The sequence below is a fragment of the Pithys albifrons genome, chromosome 5 (assembly GCF_047495875.1).
Source record: "Pithys albifrons albifrons isolate INPA30051 chromosome 5, PitAlb_v1, whole genome shotgun sequence".
Classification (NCBI taxonomy): domain Eukaryota; kingdom Metazoa; phylum Chordata; class Aves; order Passeriformes; family Thamnophilidae; genus Pithys; species Pithys albifrons.
Window position 1 is genome coordinate 73,760,065 of NC_092462.1, and position 17,018 is coordinate 73,777,082.

At 53.1% G+C, this 17,018-nt stretch overlaps 2 protein-coding genes across 2 annotated transcripts; both read right to left on the minus strand.

Annotated features, from left to right (window-relative positions):
* Positions 1–360: 360 nt before the first annotated feature.
* UBOX5 (U-box domain containing 5) lies at positions 361–17,018 on the minus strand. Its single transcript, XM_071557066.1, has 5 exons — positions 16,945–17,018; positions 8,533–8,629; positions 6,195–7,377; positions 3,011–3,172; positions 361–656 (listed from the first exon to the last, which is right to left on the minus strand). The coding sequence occupies exons 2-5, from the start codon at positions 8,584–8,586 to the stop codon at positions 445–447; spliced, it is 1,611 nt and encodes a 536-aa protein (XP_071413167.1). The 5' UTR covers positions 8,587–8,629; positions 16,945–17,018; the 3' UTR covers positions 361–444.
* Positions 10,428–17,008, minus strand: FASTKD5 (FAST kinase domains 5). Its single transcript, XM_071557065.1, has 2 exons — positions 16,945–17,008; positions 10,428–13,099 (listed from the first exon to the last, which is right to left on the minus strand). Exon 2 carries the CDS (start codon positions 13,056–13,058, stop codon positions 10,662–10,664), a length of 2,397 nt encoding a protein of 798 aa, XP_071413166.1. The 5' UTR covers positions 13,059–13,099; positions 16,945–17,008; the 3' UTR covers positions 10,428–10,661.

Consider the following 17,018-nt stretch of genomic DNA (forward strand, 5'->3'; position numbering starts at 1 on the left):
GAAGGATGTGCTCTGGGGAGGAGGAGGTGAGGTGGGGAAGGGAGGAGAAGTCAGGGAGCTTCCGTGTTGTCACTCACAAGGACTTTTCCTGCTCCACAACCGAAGGGCTGCTGGTCAGAGGTGTGGTCTGAGCTCCCGGGGAAGCTGCACTCGCGGTCCGAAAGGCACCTAAAGCTAAACCACTGAGCCACGGGGAGGTGGTGGGAGGGCGGGTGGAGATCAGTCCTGTATAAATACATGTTCCTCGCTAAAGAAGCTATGGCTTTTGTTACCCTCAGCTCGCCCGGGCCCGGCGCGGTGCTGTAACCCCCGCCCCGACTGCTCCGCAAGCACCACGCCGAGTCCTCTCCGATCTCCGGCTCCTCCTACGGGTCGCTGATACTCCGGCGGGTCCAGGGGGAACAGCAGCAGCTCCTTGTCCTCGTCCTGCCGGCAGCGGCGGGGTCAGAAGTGAACCCTCCTGACGTCGTGGGTGGCTGCCGACCTCTTGCAGCTGCCGCACTGGAGGGGGGACGGCGCCTTCTGCCGCTCGGCCAGGCAGGGCCGGCACACGAGGTGCCCGCAGGGCAGCTGGTAAATGGGCTCCGTTTTGAAGTAGGACGAGAAGGTTTTGCCGCAGCAAGCGCATCCCTGGGTCTGGCTGCTCCTGCCGTGCTCTGCAAATCACAGAATCACAGAATCTTTTGGCTTGGGAGAGAGCTCGGAGGTCATCAAGCGCAGCCTGTGCCTGAATGACCCTGAGATCAGCTCAGCTGGTTAAAACTTGGTTGTAATAATGCCAAGGTCATGGGTTCAATCCCCTGTGTGGGCCACTGACTGAAGAGTTGGACTCGATGATCCTTGTGGGTCCCTTCCAACCCAGAATAGTTTGGGATTCTGTGATCACCACCATGTCACCCTGGCCAGGGCACAGAGAGCCACGTCCAGGCTTCCCTTAAACACCTCCAGGGGTGGGGACTCCATCACCCCCTTGGGCAGCCCCTTCCAATGCTCTGACCCTGAGATCAGCTCAGTTGGTTAAAACTTGGTTATAATAATCATGGGTTCAATCCCCTGTGTGGGCCATTCACTTAAGAGTTGGACTCAATGATCCTTGTGGGTCCCTTCCAACTCAGAATAGTCTGTGATTCTGAATGGCTATCAGTGGCAACAGTATAAATGCTCAGCTGAGCAGAAGCTTTCACAACTCTTTCCATGAAGAAATTACTCCTGATGGCCAACCTGAACCTCCCCTGGCACAGCTTAAGACTATAAAAAAAAGGAGACAGGAGAAGTGGAATGGTCAGGCAAGGTGACAAGTCCAGGCTGGGCCACCCCTTCTGTGCCCAGTCCTGCCCAGGAACCAAAGGCCCCAGTTCCTGCAGACACAGGGCACTCATGGCTCAGGACTGTGCCCATTTCCTCTGTCACTGCCATAAGGAAAGGGAATGGTCCAGCCTTCAGGGCAGGTTGTGCTCAGGGAAGGCTGGATCACATCAGCACTTGCACCATCAGGCTTTTAATTGAGGACAGATGACTAAGAAAGGGCTTTTCACTTTTACTGAGACTTAACTCATCCTCCCTCCCACTTTTCCAACGTGGATTAAAGGCAGCAGATTCCCAAGTGGAATGCTTTAGGTATCACTTTGCATTCCTGTCACACACGACCCATCAAGGGCTACTCAGTCAGCTCTTAACCAGCAGCAGTTTTAGAGGGGACACGAAAATGCTTAATAGCTGAATGTCACTGTGAAACAGCAAAAGCTGTTTGGGGAGGAAGAGAGAGACAAGCAGAGACAGACAGACAGTTCTGCCTCTTCCATGGGGCCACCTGGTCCTTCTGAACCCATTTCTTAGCCACGACCAGGCAGAGCCTCACCCAGAGGAGGGAAGCCAGCATTGGGCATTAGCCTGGGGAGGGACACCTGAAGGTTCAATGCTTTCCTGAGTCCCAAAGAAACAATTTTGGGAATGCACACACAACAGGATGAGAGTGTTGAGGCAGCAGGTGGGATGAAGCCAGTAAGGACTTGGCAGCCTGGTTTGTATGCATTCAATCCTGATGGGATTCTGGGCACACACGTGGCCGGTTGGCCTGTGGTGTTGCTGCTGTGACCTGTTCCTGTTGAGGGTCAGGATGTCATGTGTCATTTCAAAGAATCATGGAATGATTTGGGTTGGAAGGGACATTAAACATCATCCAGTGTCACCCCCTGCCATGGGCAGGGACATCTTCCACTATCCCAGGTTTCTCCAACCTGGCCTTGGGCACTTCCAGGGATGGGGCAGCCACAGCTTCTCTGCCCAACCTATGCCAGGGCCTGCCCACCCTCACAGGAAACAATTTCTTCCTAAGCGCCAATCTAAACCCACTTTTTTAGTTTAAAACATCCCTTCTTGTTCCATCATTACCTGCCTGTGTGAAGAACTGCCCTTCCTCTTTTTTACAGGCCCACTTCAAGCATTGAAATGCCTCCAATATTTGCTGATTTACAGCTCTCCAGTGGCATCTCCCCACCAAACTCACTCCCCATTCATGTGGCAGCTCCCTGGTTTGCTCCACGCAGCTCACAGGCAACACTCAGCCCAAAATGCAGAGCTCTGGGAACAGTGAACTAACCTGGAGCAAGCTGGGCTGAGCACTGTGTCCCAGCACAACACATCCCAGATCACCCCTGCAAAGGTTTCCCAAACCTGCAAGGGTTTTTGGGTTATCCCATTGTCACAAAACTCACATCCAACCCACTCCGACAATGGGAATGGACAACATCCCACACTTCCTGGGGGTCAAAAAGGTCTAACCTGCCTCAGTGGGAGAATAAACCACTACACTGCTGAGATATAATTAAAGATTGTGAACTAAAGCTTGCTGGAAGACAATGCATTATTTTTACATTGAACAGATAATATTCTGGGGTGTGAAGAGGCACAGCAAGATGCTGGGCAGCAGCACAACCCTCCCAGTTAAGCCAGCCCCAATTATCCTCATCCCCCGCGTTTCCAAAGGTGTCCAGAGGTGCCTGTTCCTTACCAAGGACTGTGCCCACGTTCCAGGAGCTGCTGCAGCCTCCCTCACTCAGAGTCTGCTGCTGGCTCTTCATAAGCTTGGCGGTGAAGGAGGGCATGGAGCTGAGTGCCGAGGTCAGGGCAGTGTCCAGGCTCTCTGACAGCTTCTGCTCGTGGGACACCAGGTCTGCAAAAGGGGAGCACAGGGAGAGCAGGTCTGCAAAAGGGGAGCACAGGGAGAGCAGGTCTGCAAAAGGGGAGCACAGGGAGAGCAGGTCTGCAAAAGGGGAGCACAGGGAGAGCAGGTCTGCAAAAGGGGAGCACAGGGAGAGCAGGTCTGCAAAAGGGGAGCACAGGGAGAGCAGGTCTGCAAAAGGGGAGCACAGGGAGAGCAGGTCTGCAAAAGGGGAGCACAGGGAGAGCAGGTCTGCAAAAGGGGAGCACAGGGAGAGCAGGTCTGCAAAAGGGGAGCACAGGGAGAGCAGGTCTGCAAAAGGGGAGCACAGAGAGCAGGTCTGGAAAAGGATGAACAAGATCAAGAAGCAGACGGGGGAAAAAAGGTGCCACAGAAATGCTGCTCTGGCTCCGAGCCTTGGGGACAACACTCAGGATTTTAGGAGCCCTGCTACTTGTTTTCTTGGGAGGTGTCTTTTCCCCTTCAAGGTGCCTGGATAGGGATGGACTGTCTCATCTCCACTGGGTCCTAAAAGTGAAACCCCTATGGATTACAACCAGAAATTCCTGTCATGTTTCAGTGCCAGCTTACATAGAATCATAAAATCATTTAGGTTGGAAAAACCCTCTGAGATCATCCAGTCCAGCCAACTGAGCACTGCCAAGGCCACCACTAACCCATGTCCCCAAGTGCCACATCCACATGGCTTTGAAATCCCTCCAGGGATGGGGGTTCCACTACTGCCTTGGGCAGCTGTGCCAGGGCTGGACAGACCTTTTCATGGAGAAACTGTGTCAATATCCAATCTAAACCTCCCCTGGTGCAACTTGAGGCCCTTTCCTCTTGTCCTGTCCCTTGTTCCCTGGAAGCAGAGCCCAACCCCACCCTGGCTCCCCACTGTTGTAGGCACCTGCAGGTCTCAAAAAGGCCAAAACCCAAAAGAACCCAGAAACTTGTTTTTCCCTGAAGCCCCAGGCACTCTCTCAGCTCTTTCCCTGTGGATTCCAGCCCAGCACTGCCAACCCTGCTCCTTGCAGCACATGGGTAACATTTAAACCACAAATAAAATCTGTGGGGCTTGTTTTTGCCCCTCTGTCCCAGTTCTGAGACCAAGCCCCAGGGCTGGACCCTTCCAGCAGAGCCTGCCGAGTCCTGTGCGATTCCGACAGCGTTAATTAAGACTCAGCATTAAAAGAATGTTGTCTGCATCACTAATTCTGTTAAATCCATCACCCAGAGGAAGCTCTGGGAATTAATGCTGCACATTTGCCCCAGCAATCAAGGCTGATGACATTTGAAGCACAGTTCCCTGGGCTGAGTGCTGTGCCTTTAATGATGTACTGTCACAGCTCCCCTGGGAGCTCCAGGAACCCCAAGGCAGCCTCTGCTCCTGTGGGGCTTGGGCACATCCCAGCAGGAGCTGTTACACACCTCTGCAACCAAAACAACCCATGATTCCTCCTAAACCAGGGAATGCGCTCTAGACTGAGGGATCAGAGCAGAAATCTCCAGTCTGACTTCTCCCTGCTCTTTCCAGCACCACTAAACAACAGGTATTTTCAAAGAATTTGTTTAAAATCAAACCACCACCTGAACTTTTTCTTCAAAACATTTTTTGGCACTTTGGGAGAAAGGTGAAGGCAGTGACAGGTCTCAGCAGTCAGCAGCTCTGGGCCACTTCTTGAGATGTTTTAGACCACTAGGTTAGAGAAGACAAGAAAACTGGACTTACCTGCCTCAAGATCCAGCCCTTGTGTGACCAGGAGATACCCACACACCTGTATTTTCAGCCTCCTGCTCAGCCCAGAGCCTCAGGGGCACGGCTGCTCCCTTCAGCCTCATCTATATAGGATCTCCTATACCCATCTCTTTCCCACTTCCCAGCTTAAGATCCCTTTCTTCCTCCAGTGGGATCGTTACCTCAACCAGGAACTTGGTTTAATGATCTCTCCATCAAGTGAGCCCTTTACTGGGTCCTGCTCTTTTTAATCCCCTTCACAGAATCATAAAATCATTTAGGTTGGAAATATCCTTAAGATCATCCAGTCCAACCATCCCCCAGCACTGCCAAGGCCGCCACTGACCCATGTCCCCTAGTGCCACATCCACAGGGCTTTGAAAGCCCTCCAGGGATGGGGACTCCACCACTGCCCTGGGCAGCTGTGCCAGGGCTGGACAACCCTTTCCATGAAGGAATTTTCCTGAATATCCAACCTAAACCTCCCCTTGAGGCCGTTCCCTCTTCTCCTGTCCCTGTTTCCTGGAGCAAAGCCCAACCCCTCCTGGCTTCCCCCTCCTGGCAGGGAGTTGTGGGGACTCAGAACGTCCTTCCTGAGCCTCCTTTTCTTCAGAATGGGAGAAAGTTTTGTATTCCCAGCAGTGCTACTACCAGATCACTGAGAAAACTATGGATAAAAGGAAACCAGTGCCCACTTCCTTCTGCTGTAGCCAACAAGTTACATCCCTTGTCTAATGCAGTTTCTACCTGGTTTTCTGCTTTAACCACCTTGTGCAAGTCTCTCCCAGCCTGGGCTGTCCCTCCTCCCTGCTCTGGAGGCAGCACTGCCTGCAATTCCCTTGCTGTGGTTGGTTCCAAGCATGTCCCATTCTTGCTTTTCTGCCCATCTCCCTCCTCCTGGTAAGATCCACCCAGCCAGGACTCCCTGTGCCATCCCCACTGCACCACCAGACACTTCTTTTTCTGTTTTTGCAGGACATACTAAATCCCCCTGGATAAAGAACCTTCAAACCAGCACAGTGAGAGAAACGTGGTCTCCACATGGACAGGGAGGAGAGAGAGGAAATCTAAACTAAAAGGGAAACAGGGTGACCTGAGCAAACAAGGAGGCTGGACAGGCAACACCAGAGGTGAATGAAACAACCTGGCTCCACCACACCCATCCACAGCCAAATACAGCCTGGGAGCTTCCTAGAGGTGGGATGGGAATCTGTGCTGGAGCCTCTGCATTTGAAAACCCAGCCTCAGGCTGTCCCAACCCTGAAGAAGCAGAGGTGAGCAAGGGAGCCACGATACCTGTGGAACAGTCCATTTGGATCAGATGGGAGTCACTGTCAGTTCTCAGTTTTTTAGCACTGCTCTCTGAGGTAGATGAGACAAGTAAGTTTGTAGCAGAAAAATAGGGTGGCTGCACAGAGCCCTGGTCCAGGCAGTCCATTTTCCTTTTCAGAGAGGACATGGTTATGGAAGAGGGGACGAGGGTCTCCGAGGCATGAGCCCTGCCCAGCAGGTTGGTGCCAGGGATGCTGTGCTGCAGGAGGAAGTGGTCTATCCTGTTCTTGAGGGTGGGGTGAGGTAGGGGCTGCGAGTGCTGGCTGAAGGCCACCCCAGTGAAGGGGTCGCTGGGAACCCTCCCCCAGGACGCCTCGCTCCGGTTGCACTTCTCCAAGGTGGTCTGGTCGATGACCTTCCCAGAGGGCAGGAGCATGGGCAAAGTCATGATCTCCAGGGTGATGGGGTCCAGGAATTCCTCAGGGATGTCTTGGACGACATCCACCAGCTTGCGGAGGGTGTGCTGCTCGCTGTCGTTGGCGCTGAAGGGAACGCAGTCACTCTCCATCGGCGTCCACAGCTCCGGCTTCAGGGTACTGGTGTCCTGGGCCAGGAACTGGGAGGCCACCTGGAAGACGCCCTCAATCACCTCCTGTGGGCACGACTTGGCAGGCTGTGCCCACACCTCCAGCCTCCTGATGCTTGGCAAACCGCCCCCGGCCACGTGCGTGATGCAGATCCTCAGGTGCGACACGTTGCTGAGCGAGGAGGGGCCTTTGTTCCAGAGGTCCTGGGACACAGAGCCGGGGTAGGAGAGGACATTTTCCATCTGATGGAAGGGAGGCCTCGGCTTGAAGCCTCTGTGGCCAAAAGTCACTTTGCTTTGATTTTTCAGGACAGCTTTGCCCACCAGTGTGAAGGTGTCTTTGTCCGACACAGGCTGCCCGGCCAGACCTGAGAACTGCCCCTCAGGGCTCTGCCAAGAGGTTTTGTGGCTTGAGGTAGAGGTGTAAACTTCCAGCCCGGAGAAGGTTTGGTATCCCCCCGAGGAGATGTCGATGTTAATCCTGCAGATCTCGATGTTGAAGGGAAAAGAGATGGTGACGTGGACCGGGGGTTTGATGAAGTACTCGCTGCGGAAGCCGCGGTTTCTCCGGGCGAGGTCTTCGGAGATCAGGTTCTCCACTTCGTAGCCATCAGCAGAGATCTGTGTTCCAGGAGAGAACTAGATTGAGTTTGGAGCAAGAAAATCAAAGGAAAACTAATTTCACAAGCACTATAGGTAGATTCTCAAGAATCAAACAAGAGCCAAGGCTGTAGTTTATGTGCAGCTCTGAGGCAGAGCAGACCCACTTCCACCATCCTCCAGCCATTCCCTCTTCCTGCAGCCTCTGTCACCTGCTCAGCCACGGGCAGAGCTGATGTAACTGCTGGAAGAGTGGAAAATTAGGGATGGTTTGTGGTTTTGTCTGGGTCAGTGAAATAAGTAAGTGGGAGAGCGTGGCTGTGAGCAGAGGATGTGCAGGGGGAGATGGGAGTCTCCTCTTTCAGTCTCTTTTTCCTTAGGTCGGCTTATCCTGCTGTGTGGAAAGGCACTCAGAATCAGCACAGGATCCCAGAGAAACCTCTGGAGGTCAGCCAGTCTCTGGGACCAACCCTGCCCATCCCAAACCAGATCCCCTGTCTCCCAGGACATCCAATCCCACCCTCTGGTCTGCTCCTGGCAAGGCTGGCTCTACCCATTCCCTTGCCTGGAAGCTTCGGGGCCTAAGAAATCTGCAGCACTTGATAAATGAACAAATAAAAGCAAGGAATATCTATTTATTGCACCTGTTTTATAAGGTCTTGCTCATGACAATCGCACTCCATGGCAAGGCTGGGTGTCCCCACACAGCACCTGCAGGGGTGGTCACACCTGCACTGCTGCTTTTACAGCACAAGATTTACAAATCCAAGGCTGTCCTGGAATTTGGGGTGAGTTGGTGTGGAAACTGACAATGAAAAAATAGCTCTGAACTAAAACTGAGTTTCTTAAGAAATTCTGATGTGCTGAGTGAAAACAGAATTATTTGGAAAGTAACTTCAGCAAACAGTCAAGAGCTATGTGTTCCTCCAGACAAGGGAAAGCTGGAATACTGCAGGGGAAAAGGGATCTCAGGTCAAAGAATATACACCTGAGAGCACATTACACTGTCTAGTTATGAGATCCTGCAAAATTTAGGCTTTCCCCTCCTACATTCAGTGTGTGCCCCATCAGAGCAGTGATGTTAATTATCCCAGAGGAGCAGAGAACCCTCCCCAGCCAGCCCAGCCTGTCATTCCATCCTTCCTGCTCCCTAAAACCCCCCCACCATTCCTTTACCTTGTTGCAGTGAATTCTTGGCTTGAACTGTGGGAGACAGACGTTTATTACCATCTTGGCAGCTGGAGAGAGGTCACTTTCTGAGCATCAGATTCAGCTTGTAAAAAAAAATTAAAAATAAAGGCAGTGAATATCCATGAACAGTGAAAAGATCTCATGTTTTGGAGGCTGGATGAGTTAAAGGGTTAGAAATTCCTACAATGCAGCTCAGATTTGAGTCCAGGAGGTGAAACAAAATATAAACCCAAAGATTGTGGTGGAGAGAGGGGACTGACAGGAAAAAATCACATTAATCAGTGAAGCCCTGGAGAAACATCAGAGAGAAAATCACTATTTTAACTAAAAAAAATGGATAGACCAGCAATTAGATCTGAAAGTCTTATCAAAGATGCAGGAGGTTTTGTAAAGATCCAGCACAGCACGTGAAGCTGCCACAGGAGTTGGAGGGAGCCAAGATCAACCACACATAAATAACCAGTGTTAAGTAACTCCAAGAGGCAGAACTCTGAATAGCTCTGAGGGAGGTATCTGAGTTCTGAACACCAACAGCTGATTCTTCTGCCAATGCTCACTGAAGAAACTCAAGTGAACACAACTTATTTTTCATTCTAAAAAATGTGGTTGGAATTGGCTCTATCAGATCCCTTTTAAGAATGAAATTATGTGTGAGGTGAGAGCTTTAACCTCACATTAACCCCAGTTTTAACATGTCACTGCCTTGGGCAGCCTTGCAAATCAGCAACTCGCTGCCTCCTTGAAAAACAAGCAGCTCATTAATGACTTTCAGCTGAAGTTGTTAGTTCAGCCCAAATGAAATTGGCCTTCTGGGAGCAGCCAGGGAAAGGCAGAGTTAATAAGCTGCATCTGAGAGGAGAGAGGTGGTAGCCCAGGCAGAAATCCCGTAAGTAAAACTCAGCACAATATGGAATCCAAACCTTTTGGCATCCACATCCTGTAGGAGAAAACAGGGTTTAACTAAAAGTTCTGCCTTAAAACTGCTCCTTTGAGTTTGTTTTGAAACAAACTGAATTTATTAAGAGGTAAATCCACTTGGCTCTCAGCACTGGTGGTGTGAAAAGTGGCAACTTAACTCTCTTTGCTCGCTTCCTGGGGGAGACTCAAGATTCTCCCTCTGTTGCCTCTCTCCTCACATCTCTTTCCTGTGCTTGTCCTCTCCTGTGGCTCTGTATGGACATTCAGGGATATTTTAGAGGATTTTCTCCTGTTTGTGACTCTGACAGACTTAAACACCTCCTGCTATTTTTCCAGGTTCAATATCTTAGGAAGGAAATGGATTATTTTCAGTGTCTGAGTCACTGGTCTCCCTTCTTCTGGAAAGTTCTGCTACAAACTTCATGGCAAAAGTTGGTCACTGAGGTCCTTTTACCCAGGGCTATGATTTTTGTTTCTCTGAGTGTGTGTCTTCCCTAAGGTGAACAAAGATCTTTCACTGAGACAGTGAAATGCAGACCTGAAGGGCTGTGCTTTCTCCTTTTCTATGCCAGCAAAATCCTCTGAGATCTTGGATAAGGCATCTCAAACCAAGCTGTCTACAGCCCATGACCATGTGGCTTCCTGGTGTCCCACACACAACGATGGAGCTGCTGCAGTAAGGAATGTGCATGGTGGATGTGAAATTTAAGCCCCTGGGAGATGAAATTGATGTCTCAGGCTCAGAACACCCCAACCCTCAGCCCCAGCTTCCATCTCACACTCAGCATCCAAGGTCAGTCCTGCTAAAGGAGAAACCCAGCTCGATGGAAACAGTGAGGAAATGAGTGTGTGTGTGTGTGCTCCTGGTACCCAGCCCAGCTTCATCACCAAACATCCTCTCCCAAATATCAGTCCCTGCTCTCATAGAGCCACCAGACCCATCCACTTTGATTTAGGGCAGAAAAGAAGTAATCACAGAGGAAAATGATTTGTTAGTAGGTTTTATTTGTTGGGGGAGCATTTGAGGATCCAGGTACAGGAGAACACGGGATACAGGAGTGTCAGCAGAACAGAGCTGGCCACACAGCAAGGCCCAGAGCACCTGCCAAAGACTGACCCATCACTCAGAGCCCAGTTTAACCAGTAACCAGCAGCAGGGATCCCCTGGGAGGGCTCTGAGCCAGCCCCATGTCCCCCTAACCAGCCTTGGGGAGCAGCGCTGGGTCGAACACCTTGTAGTAGAGGTAGCTGAGCTTCTCGGAGCGCGTGCGCCGCAGCAGAGGGAACCACTCCCAGAAGGGCAGCTCCACCACCACATAGCCCAGGCGCCGCAGCTGCCGCCGCTTCAGGCAGTGCAGCCCCAGCAGCCGCTTGGAGCCGTAGCAGTAGTGGTTCCTGTTGGACACCTGCAGGGCCAGCCTCACCTCCCGGGGCTGAGAGAGGGATGGGAGGGCTCCAGGACTGCACCCTGATTTAGGCTCAGCTTGTGATTTGGTATCTGCAGGAATTGCTCCATCTGAGCGCAGTGTTGCTGCTTCGTCCCCTCTCTCCTGTCTGGGAGTCCTGCCTTCATTTTCCACTTCCACGGGAGACTGAGCTCTCCCCTTTATAAGCTGAGCCATTAACTCATCTGTTAGGCTGACTCCGATGTGTTTGAGCTTCTTGACTGCCACAGGAGCGCTGAAGTTGAAGGGGATGGGATGTCCATCCATGGCCAAGCGCACCTCCAGGTCGCTCGACCTCGTGTGTGGTAGGATCATGTGGTTCTTCACGTACTCGGGGCCTCCCAACATGCTCTCCAGGAGGGTTGTGGCTTCCACAATTTCGGGCCTGATGTAGATTTCCTGCTCTGCAAAGCTCAAGACCATCTCAGTGAACTCCTGGCAGAGCTGAGGCGAGAGGCGGCTGCCTCGGTAGGTCGGGCACTCAATTTCAACGCTCTTCCCAAGGGTGAACAGGTCCTTGCTGAGCTCGTATTTACTGCCCCTTGTTTTCTGGACAAACTCCTCTCTCAAGGCATAGTCTATCAGCTCCTCTGGGAAGCGTTTAACAAACGCCAGGCCAAGCAGAGCAGTAAGGAGATGCTCTGGAAACTTCCTAAATTCATGGAGTTTTCTGTGTATCTGCTTTATCAGGCTGGAGTAGAACTCCTCCTCGTTGGGAGGTTCATAGTCCAGGCACCCAAACGACCACAGGAACTTGGCAGCGTCTTTGCTCCGGCAATAAGACACCTTGGAAGGCAACGACGTGGCCACAGCAGCCAAAACAGCCTCGTCAAAGTAGTGCAGGGATGAATAGGTAAGAGTGATGTGCATGATGCCCTGGATGTTCACGGTAGGAATCCGCTCGGGAATCACCTTCCCAAGCTCCCTCAGGAGGGGTAGGTGGTCCATGCGGGTGTAGCGGAGCATCTTGAGCACGTTCACCAGGGCGTAGGAGCTCATGTCTTCCATTTGCAGGGAGACCCTGTCTGCAATTCTCCTCATGACGTGGTCAGAGATGCCACTGAGGGACTTGAAGAGGCCCAGGCAGATGGCACCCAGCTCCTCCAGGGTGAAGGACTCCAAGTGCTTCAGGATCGTGCTCTCCACCTTCTGTGCCAAGTCCGCGGGCGACCGCCGGCCTTCCCCGATGATGTAAACGAGCTGCACAAACTGGGGCAAGGTGAGGTCTTTCCAGTGCAGGTTGGCAAAGCTGAAGAGGATGCTGAGGTAGGAGGGCACGCTGCGCTCCAGGCAGCGCCAGCAATCCGCCACCAGCAGCAGCTGCTCCAGCTGCATGTCCCACGCCCGCCGGCAGAACTCGGCCTCGCACGCGTCCAGCAGGGGATGGGTGGGTGGGACGGGCAGGCGGACACAGGCCTTGAGAAGGTGGATGAGATCTGGGGTGCTGAAGAGCCCCATGGCTGTGACAGCACCGCAACACAGCGCGTCAAAGCCGGGCTCGGCCGCCAGCGCCGCGCGTCGTTCCGCCGGCAAACGGCTCAGCCTGCGGAAACAATCCGTGAGCACCACCGGGCTGTCCTCGCCCGCGGCCACACTGCCCAGAATGGAGTCCCCTTCCTCTGCAGGGAGGGGCTGTGCGGGCTCGGAGCTGTCACAGCTCAGAGAGCTGTACTCGGGCCTCTCCTTCTGAAACATGCGCGGGTCCTCCTTGGAGTCGTGCATCTCCCACCTGTCCTTCTCTTTCTCCTTGGAGAGTGTCGCCAGGATGGTCTGCTGGAGGAGCGTGTTGGACTTGGGAGGGGCGCTCCTGATGGGTGGCAAAGTTTGGGAAGAGGCAGCAGGGAATGTCTGGGCAGTGCCGGTGACTGTGTCACCAAGGGCCTGGCCGCTGTCCCTATCCATGTGCTGCGGGGAGCCAACCCTGTCCTTGGCATAGGCAGCTGGATTGTACAACACTCTGTAGTCCACTGGGCTCAGCAGGTGGATTGTAGCCGTAGATTCGGCCCTGGCGTTGGCTGTCCCTGGGTTATCCTCCTTTTCCCGCTCGCTTTTGCTGCTCCCACGCTCGGCCTCGTGCTTGGCTGTGGTCGAAAACGCTGCCACCCTGCTCAGCCTTGGGAATCTTCGGCACATTAGCACCGTAGCCATGTGGATCACAACTTTACTGGGCTCTGAACTGCTTCCAGGTACTGAAAAAAGGGCAGACGAAGAGTGAGTGGCTTCCACCTCACAGGCAGCACGTTTTAATTTATCCTTCATGCTACTGACAGTGAGGAGATGTTGGAGTGTCCCCTGGACAGGGAGCTGGTTCCCTGCAAAGCCACTATGGAACATCACCCAGGCAAGGGCACATCAGGACAAGCACCCAGGTGACCAGAAGTCGGAGTACAAGGCACTTAGGTATCACCTGAGACTCAGCAGACACGACCAACCTGGCACAGACTACAAGAGTTAAGAAAAAAAATCATCATTTTTTTCATTTTTAAGAGACCCAAACTGCTTTTGTTTCGCTCTAAACAATGAAAATGTGTTTTTGCAGTAGAGCTGCAGCTTCAAGAAACTTTGTGTGTTCAAACAGAGCTTTGGCCATCGTGGTCTGAAACACCAACCACCACCTGAGGAGTTGTCCAAGTATCCAGGAAGCCGTGCTGCTCTTTGCACCTGGAGATGGGATGAGGAACAACCAGGGCATGGAGTGAAAACTGGCCCAGAACCTGCAGATGGAGACTGGAGGAAAGAAGAAATGTGGCCCCAAAGCAAAGTGGGAGAAAAGCACAGGAGAGGTAACATGATGAAATGAGAACAGAGCTTCACACTTCAGAGTTGGGATCATTTCTCCTATTTTTAGGGTACAGGAGGCTTAAGAATGGCTGGTGCCTTCCTAAGTCCTGCCTGAAGCAGCTCCAGCAGGGAGGGTGAGGATGAGGAGCTGCCAGGAGTCCAGCTGGGCACTGCCAGCCTGCACTGGCTGCCAACTGAGCTCCATTCGTGATGATTCAGATGCTGATGGCAATAATAAAGCCCCAGGTCAGTGTGGGGCAGCACTTCCTTATCCCACCCAAAGATCCACCAGCAAGGCCTTTTCCATGTCTTTCAAGTCCTTGGTCCTCCCTCAGTGTCACAGGGCACCCAGGAAAGCCAAGGCCTGGCACAGATGCCACAACTGCAACACACTTTGTGCTTCCCATATTGGGAAACAAATCCCTACGGACACCCTTCTCAGAGCTCTGCTTGTATCCAACAGCTTCCCTGTTAGGAAAGATGTGGGATCAGTGCAGGCAAACTCAGCTTTGCAGGAGCAAAATGGGAATTTTGGGGGTGGAAGAGGTGGGGAGAACACTGTGGGTTTGGGGGGTGTGAGTTGGAGAGCCCTTCCACTGTCCCAGGGTGCTCCAAGCCCCGTCCAGCCTGGCCTGGGACACTCCCAACGATGGGGCAGCCACAGCTGTTCTGCCCAACCTGTGCCAGGGCAGCAGACAAGGATGTCTCCCACCTTCTGCTCCAGGGACAGAGAAGTGAAAAAACCAGCTGGGGTGGAGGACCAGGAGGCTCTGGAGGGGAAAAAAAAGGCGGCAGGCAACCCAAAATGTAGATTTGTGGCGAGAGCTGCACAAGGAGAGGGCACAAGAGAGAGGCTCATGTGATTTTAAGATGATCAGTAAATACTGTGAGCTGCTCAACAGCCACTAAGCTGTCTGGGCACCTCATTTTTACCCCAGAGCAGCCCCTGGTGCAGACCAGGCTCTGCCCCACAGGCCCTGACTGTGCCCTCCCAGCAGGAGAAGCCACATCGTGCCAGGCAGGAGAATCTCTGCCCCTTCCTGCCTGTTTGAGGAGCAGAAAAAGGAAAAGCCCCCGAGGTTGGACAGGAAAACCTGAGCCAAGAGCTGGACCTCAAAGAAATGACTGGAAAAAGGATCATTTCTGGCTCTCCTGGCTGTGATGCCTGGCCTGGAGTGGGCACAGGTGATGGATGTTGGAGACAGGGAAAGGAGAACCCATTCCATGCCCTCCAACCTTCTCCTCCAGTATGGAATATCCTGAGTTGGAGGGACCCAGCACCTCAGAGAGCACCTGGAAGACTCTTAGAGGGGTTGGATCAAGCTCCAAAAATCATCTTGAGCCAGAGGACATTTATCCAGCCAAGGGTTTCCCAGGGACTCCCTTTCCTGTCTCACCTTTGTGCATCTTCCTCTATTTTTCCATCAGGTTATTCACACACAACCATTTCCACTGTGGAAGGTGATGTTTCCCAGGAAAGCTGCTGTTCCCAGGAACATCCCCCTCCCAGCAGCAACAGCCCCACTTCAAAGACAGGGAATCAAAGTGCCAGCCAAGGCTCTGAGGTGCTGCCAAGAATATTCTGCACGGATTCCACGTGGGGCTGTGACACACTTGGGAAACGAGTCAGGAAAGGGGATGTTTCTCCCCTCCTTTGCTCCAAATCCAGCAGAAAAAGAGAAGACCCCTCACAGGGGGAGGACAAGACAGTTCCAAGCATTCTCAAAGGAAAGGGGCTGGTCCAAGTGATTTTTCCAGGATTTCACCCACCCCCAGCCCAGATCTTTGTGGTATTTCCACCTTCCACACCCTTTCTCTTCCAGCTCATCCCACACCCTCCCTGGTTTGCCTCTCTTCACCCTGAGCAACCAACCAGCCTTCCTTCCTCCTCCCACTCCACATCCCAGCACAGCCAACCCCCCTTCCCACTCCAGGGCAAGTCTCTCTGGAATTTTCACTTCCAAAAAGCCAGGGAATTTTGGAGCTGGGCCCTGCAGGGCTGGGGATGCACTTTGAGGAGCTGCTCAGGGATGGGGACATCTCTAAGGGTCACACTCACAGCTGAACGCCTGGAAAACAACATTCCCAGAAGGATTCTGCCCATCCCGGGGTGTCAGCTCCGTGAAAGGGGAGAGAGGAACATCCCCAAATGCTCTCAGGGGTTTTGGTCCCTTTGGAACACTCAGAAGGGCTTTTGGCAGCAAAGGAACCTCCCCACAAACCACCCTGTGCTTCCACCCATAGATGGAATTTCCTTGGGATGTGTGAGGAGTGAAGTGGAATGAGATGCTGGGGGTAAAACAGCCCCTTTTGGCAAACACCCCCAAGAGAACCCAGGCCTGGGCTGGAGGAAAGGGAATTTTTTTTCACCCCAACAGCTCATGATGTCAGAGAATAAAACTATCACTTTGTTGTTTGTTTGTCCTTTTCCCCTCGTTTTTTAAGATCACAGAATCCCAGAATGGTTTGGTTGGAAGTGACATCAAAGATCATCTTATTTCAACCCCCTGCCATGGGTAGGGACACCTCCCCCCAGCCCAGGGTGCTCCAAGCCCTGTCATGGAATCATAGAATGGATTGGGTTGGAAAAGACCTCTGAGATCATCAAGTCCAACCCTTGGGCCAACTCCAGTCCCTTTACCAGATCATGGCACTCAGTGCCACGGCCAAGCTCAGCTGAAAAACCTCCAGGGATGGGGAATCCACCTCCTCTCTGGGCAGCCCATTCCAATGCCTGAGCACTCTCTCTGCAAAGAAGTTTTTTCTGATACCCAACTTTTTCTGATGTCCAACCTGGCCTTGGACACTCCCAGGGATGGGGCAGCCACAGCTTCTCTGCCCAACCTGTGCCAGGGCCTGCCTACCCTCCCACCCACCAATTCCTTCCCAGTATCCCACCTATCCCTGCCCCCTGGCAGTGGGAAGCCATTCCCTGTGTCCTGTCCCTCCAGGCCTTGTACCCAGTCCCTCTCCAGCTCTCCTGGAGCCCCTTCAGGCCCTGCCAGGGGTTCTCAGGTGTCCCTGGAGCCTTCTCTTCTTTAGGTGACCCCCCCAGCTCTCCCAGCCTGGCTCCAGCCCAGAGGGGCTCCAGCCCTGCAGCATCTCCGGGGCCATTCCCTTCCCCCGGGGAAGCGCCGGGGGTGGCAGCGCTGGAAGGCGCATCGCGGCCACTCGGGCTACACACACACAATCCCCAGCACACACACACACACACCCCATAACGAGGGCAGCGCAGGGCCCAGCCCGGACTCACCGGGGTCGCTCCGCCGCCGCCGCCTTCCCCCTGCGCCTCCGCCTCCTCCTCCTCTTCCCGACGCTTCCGGTCGC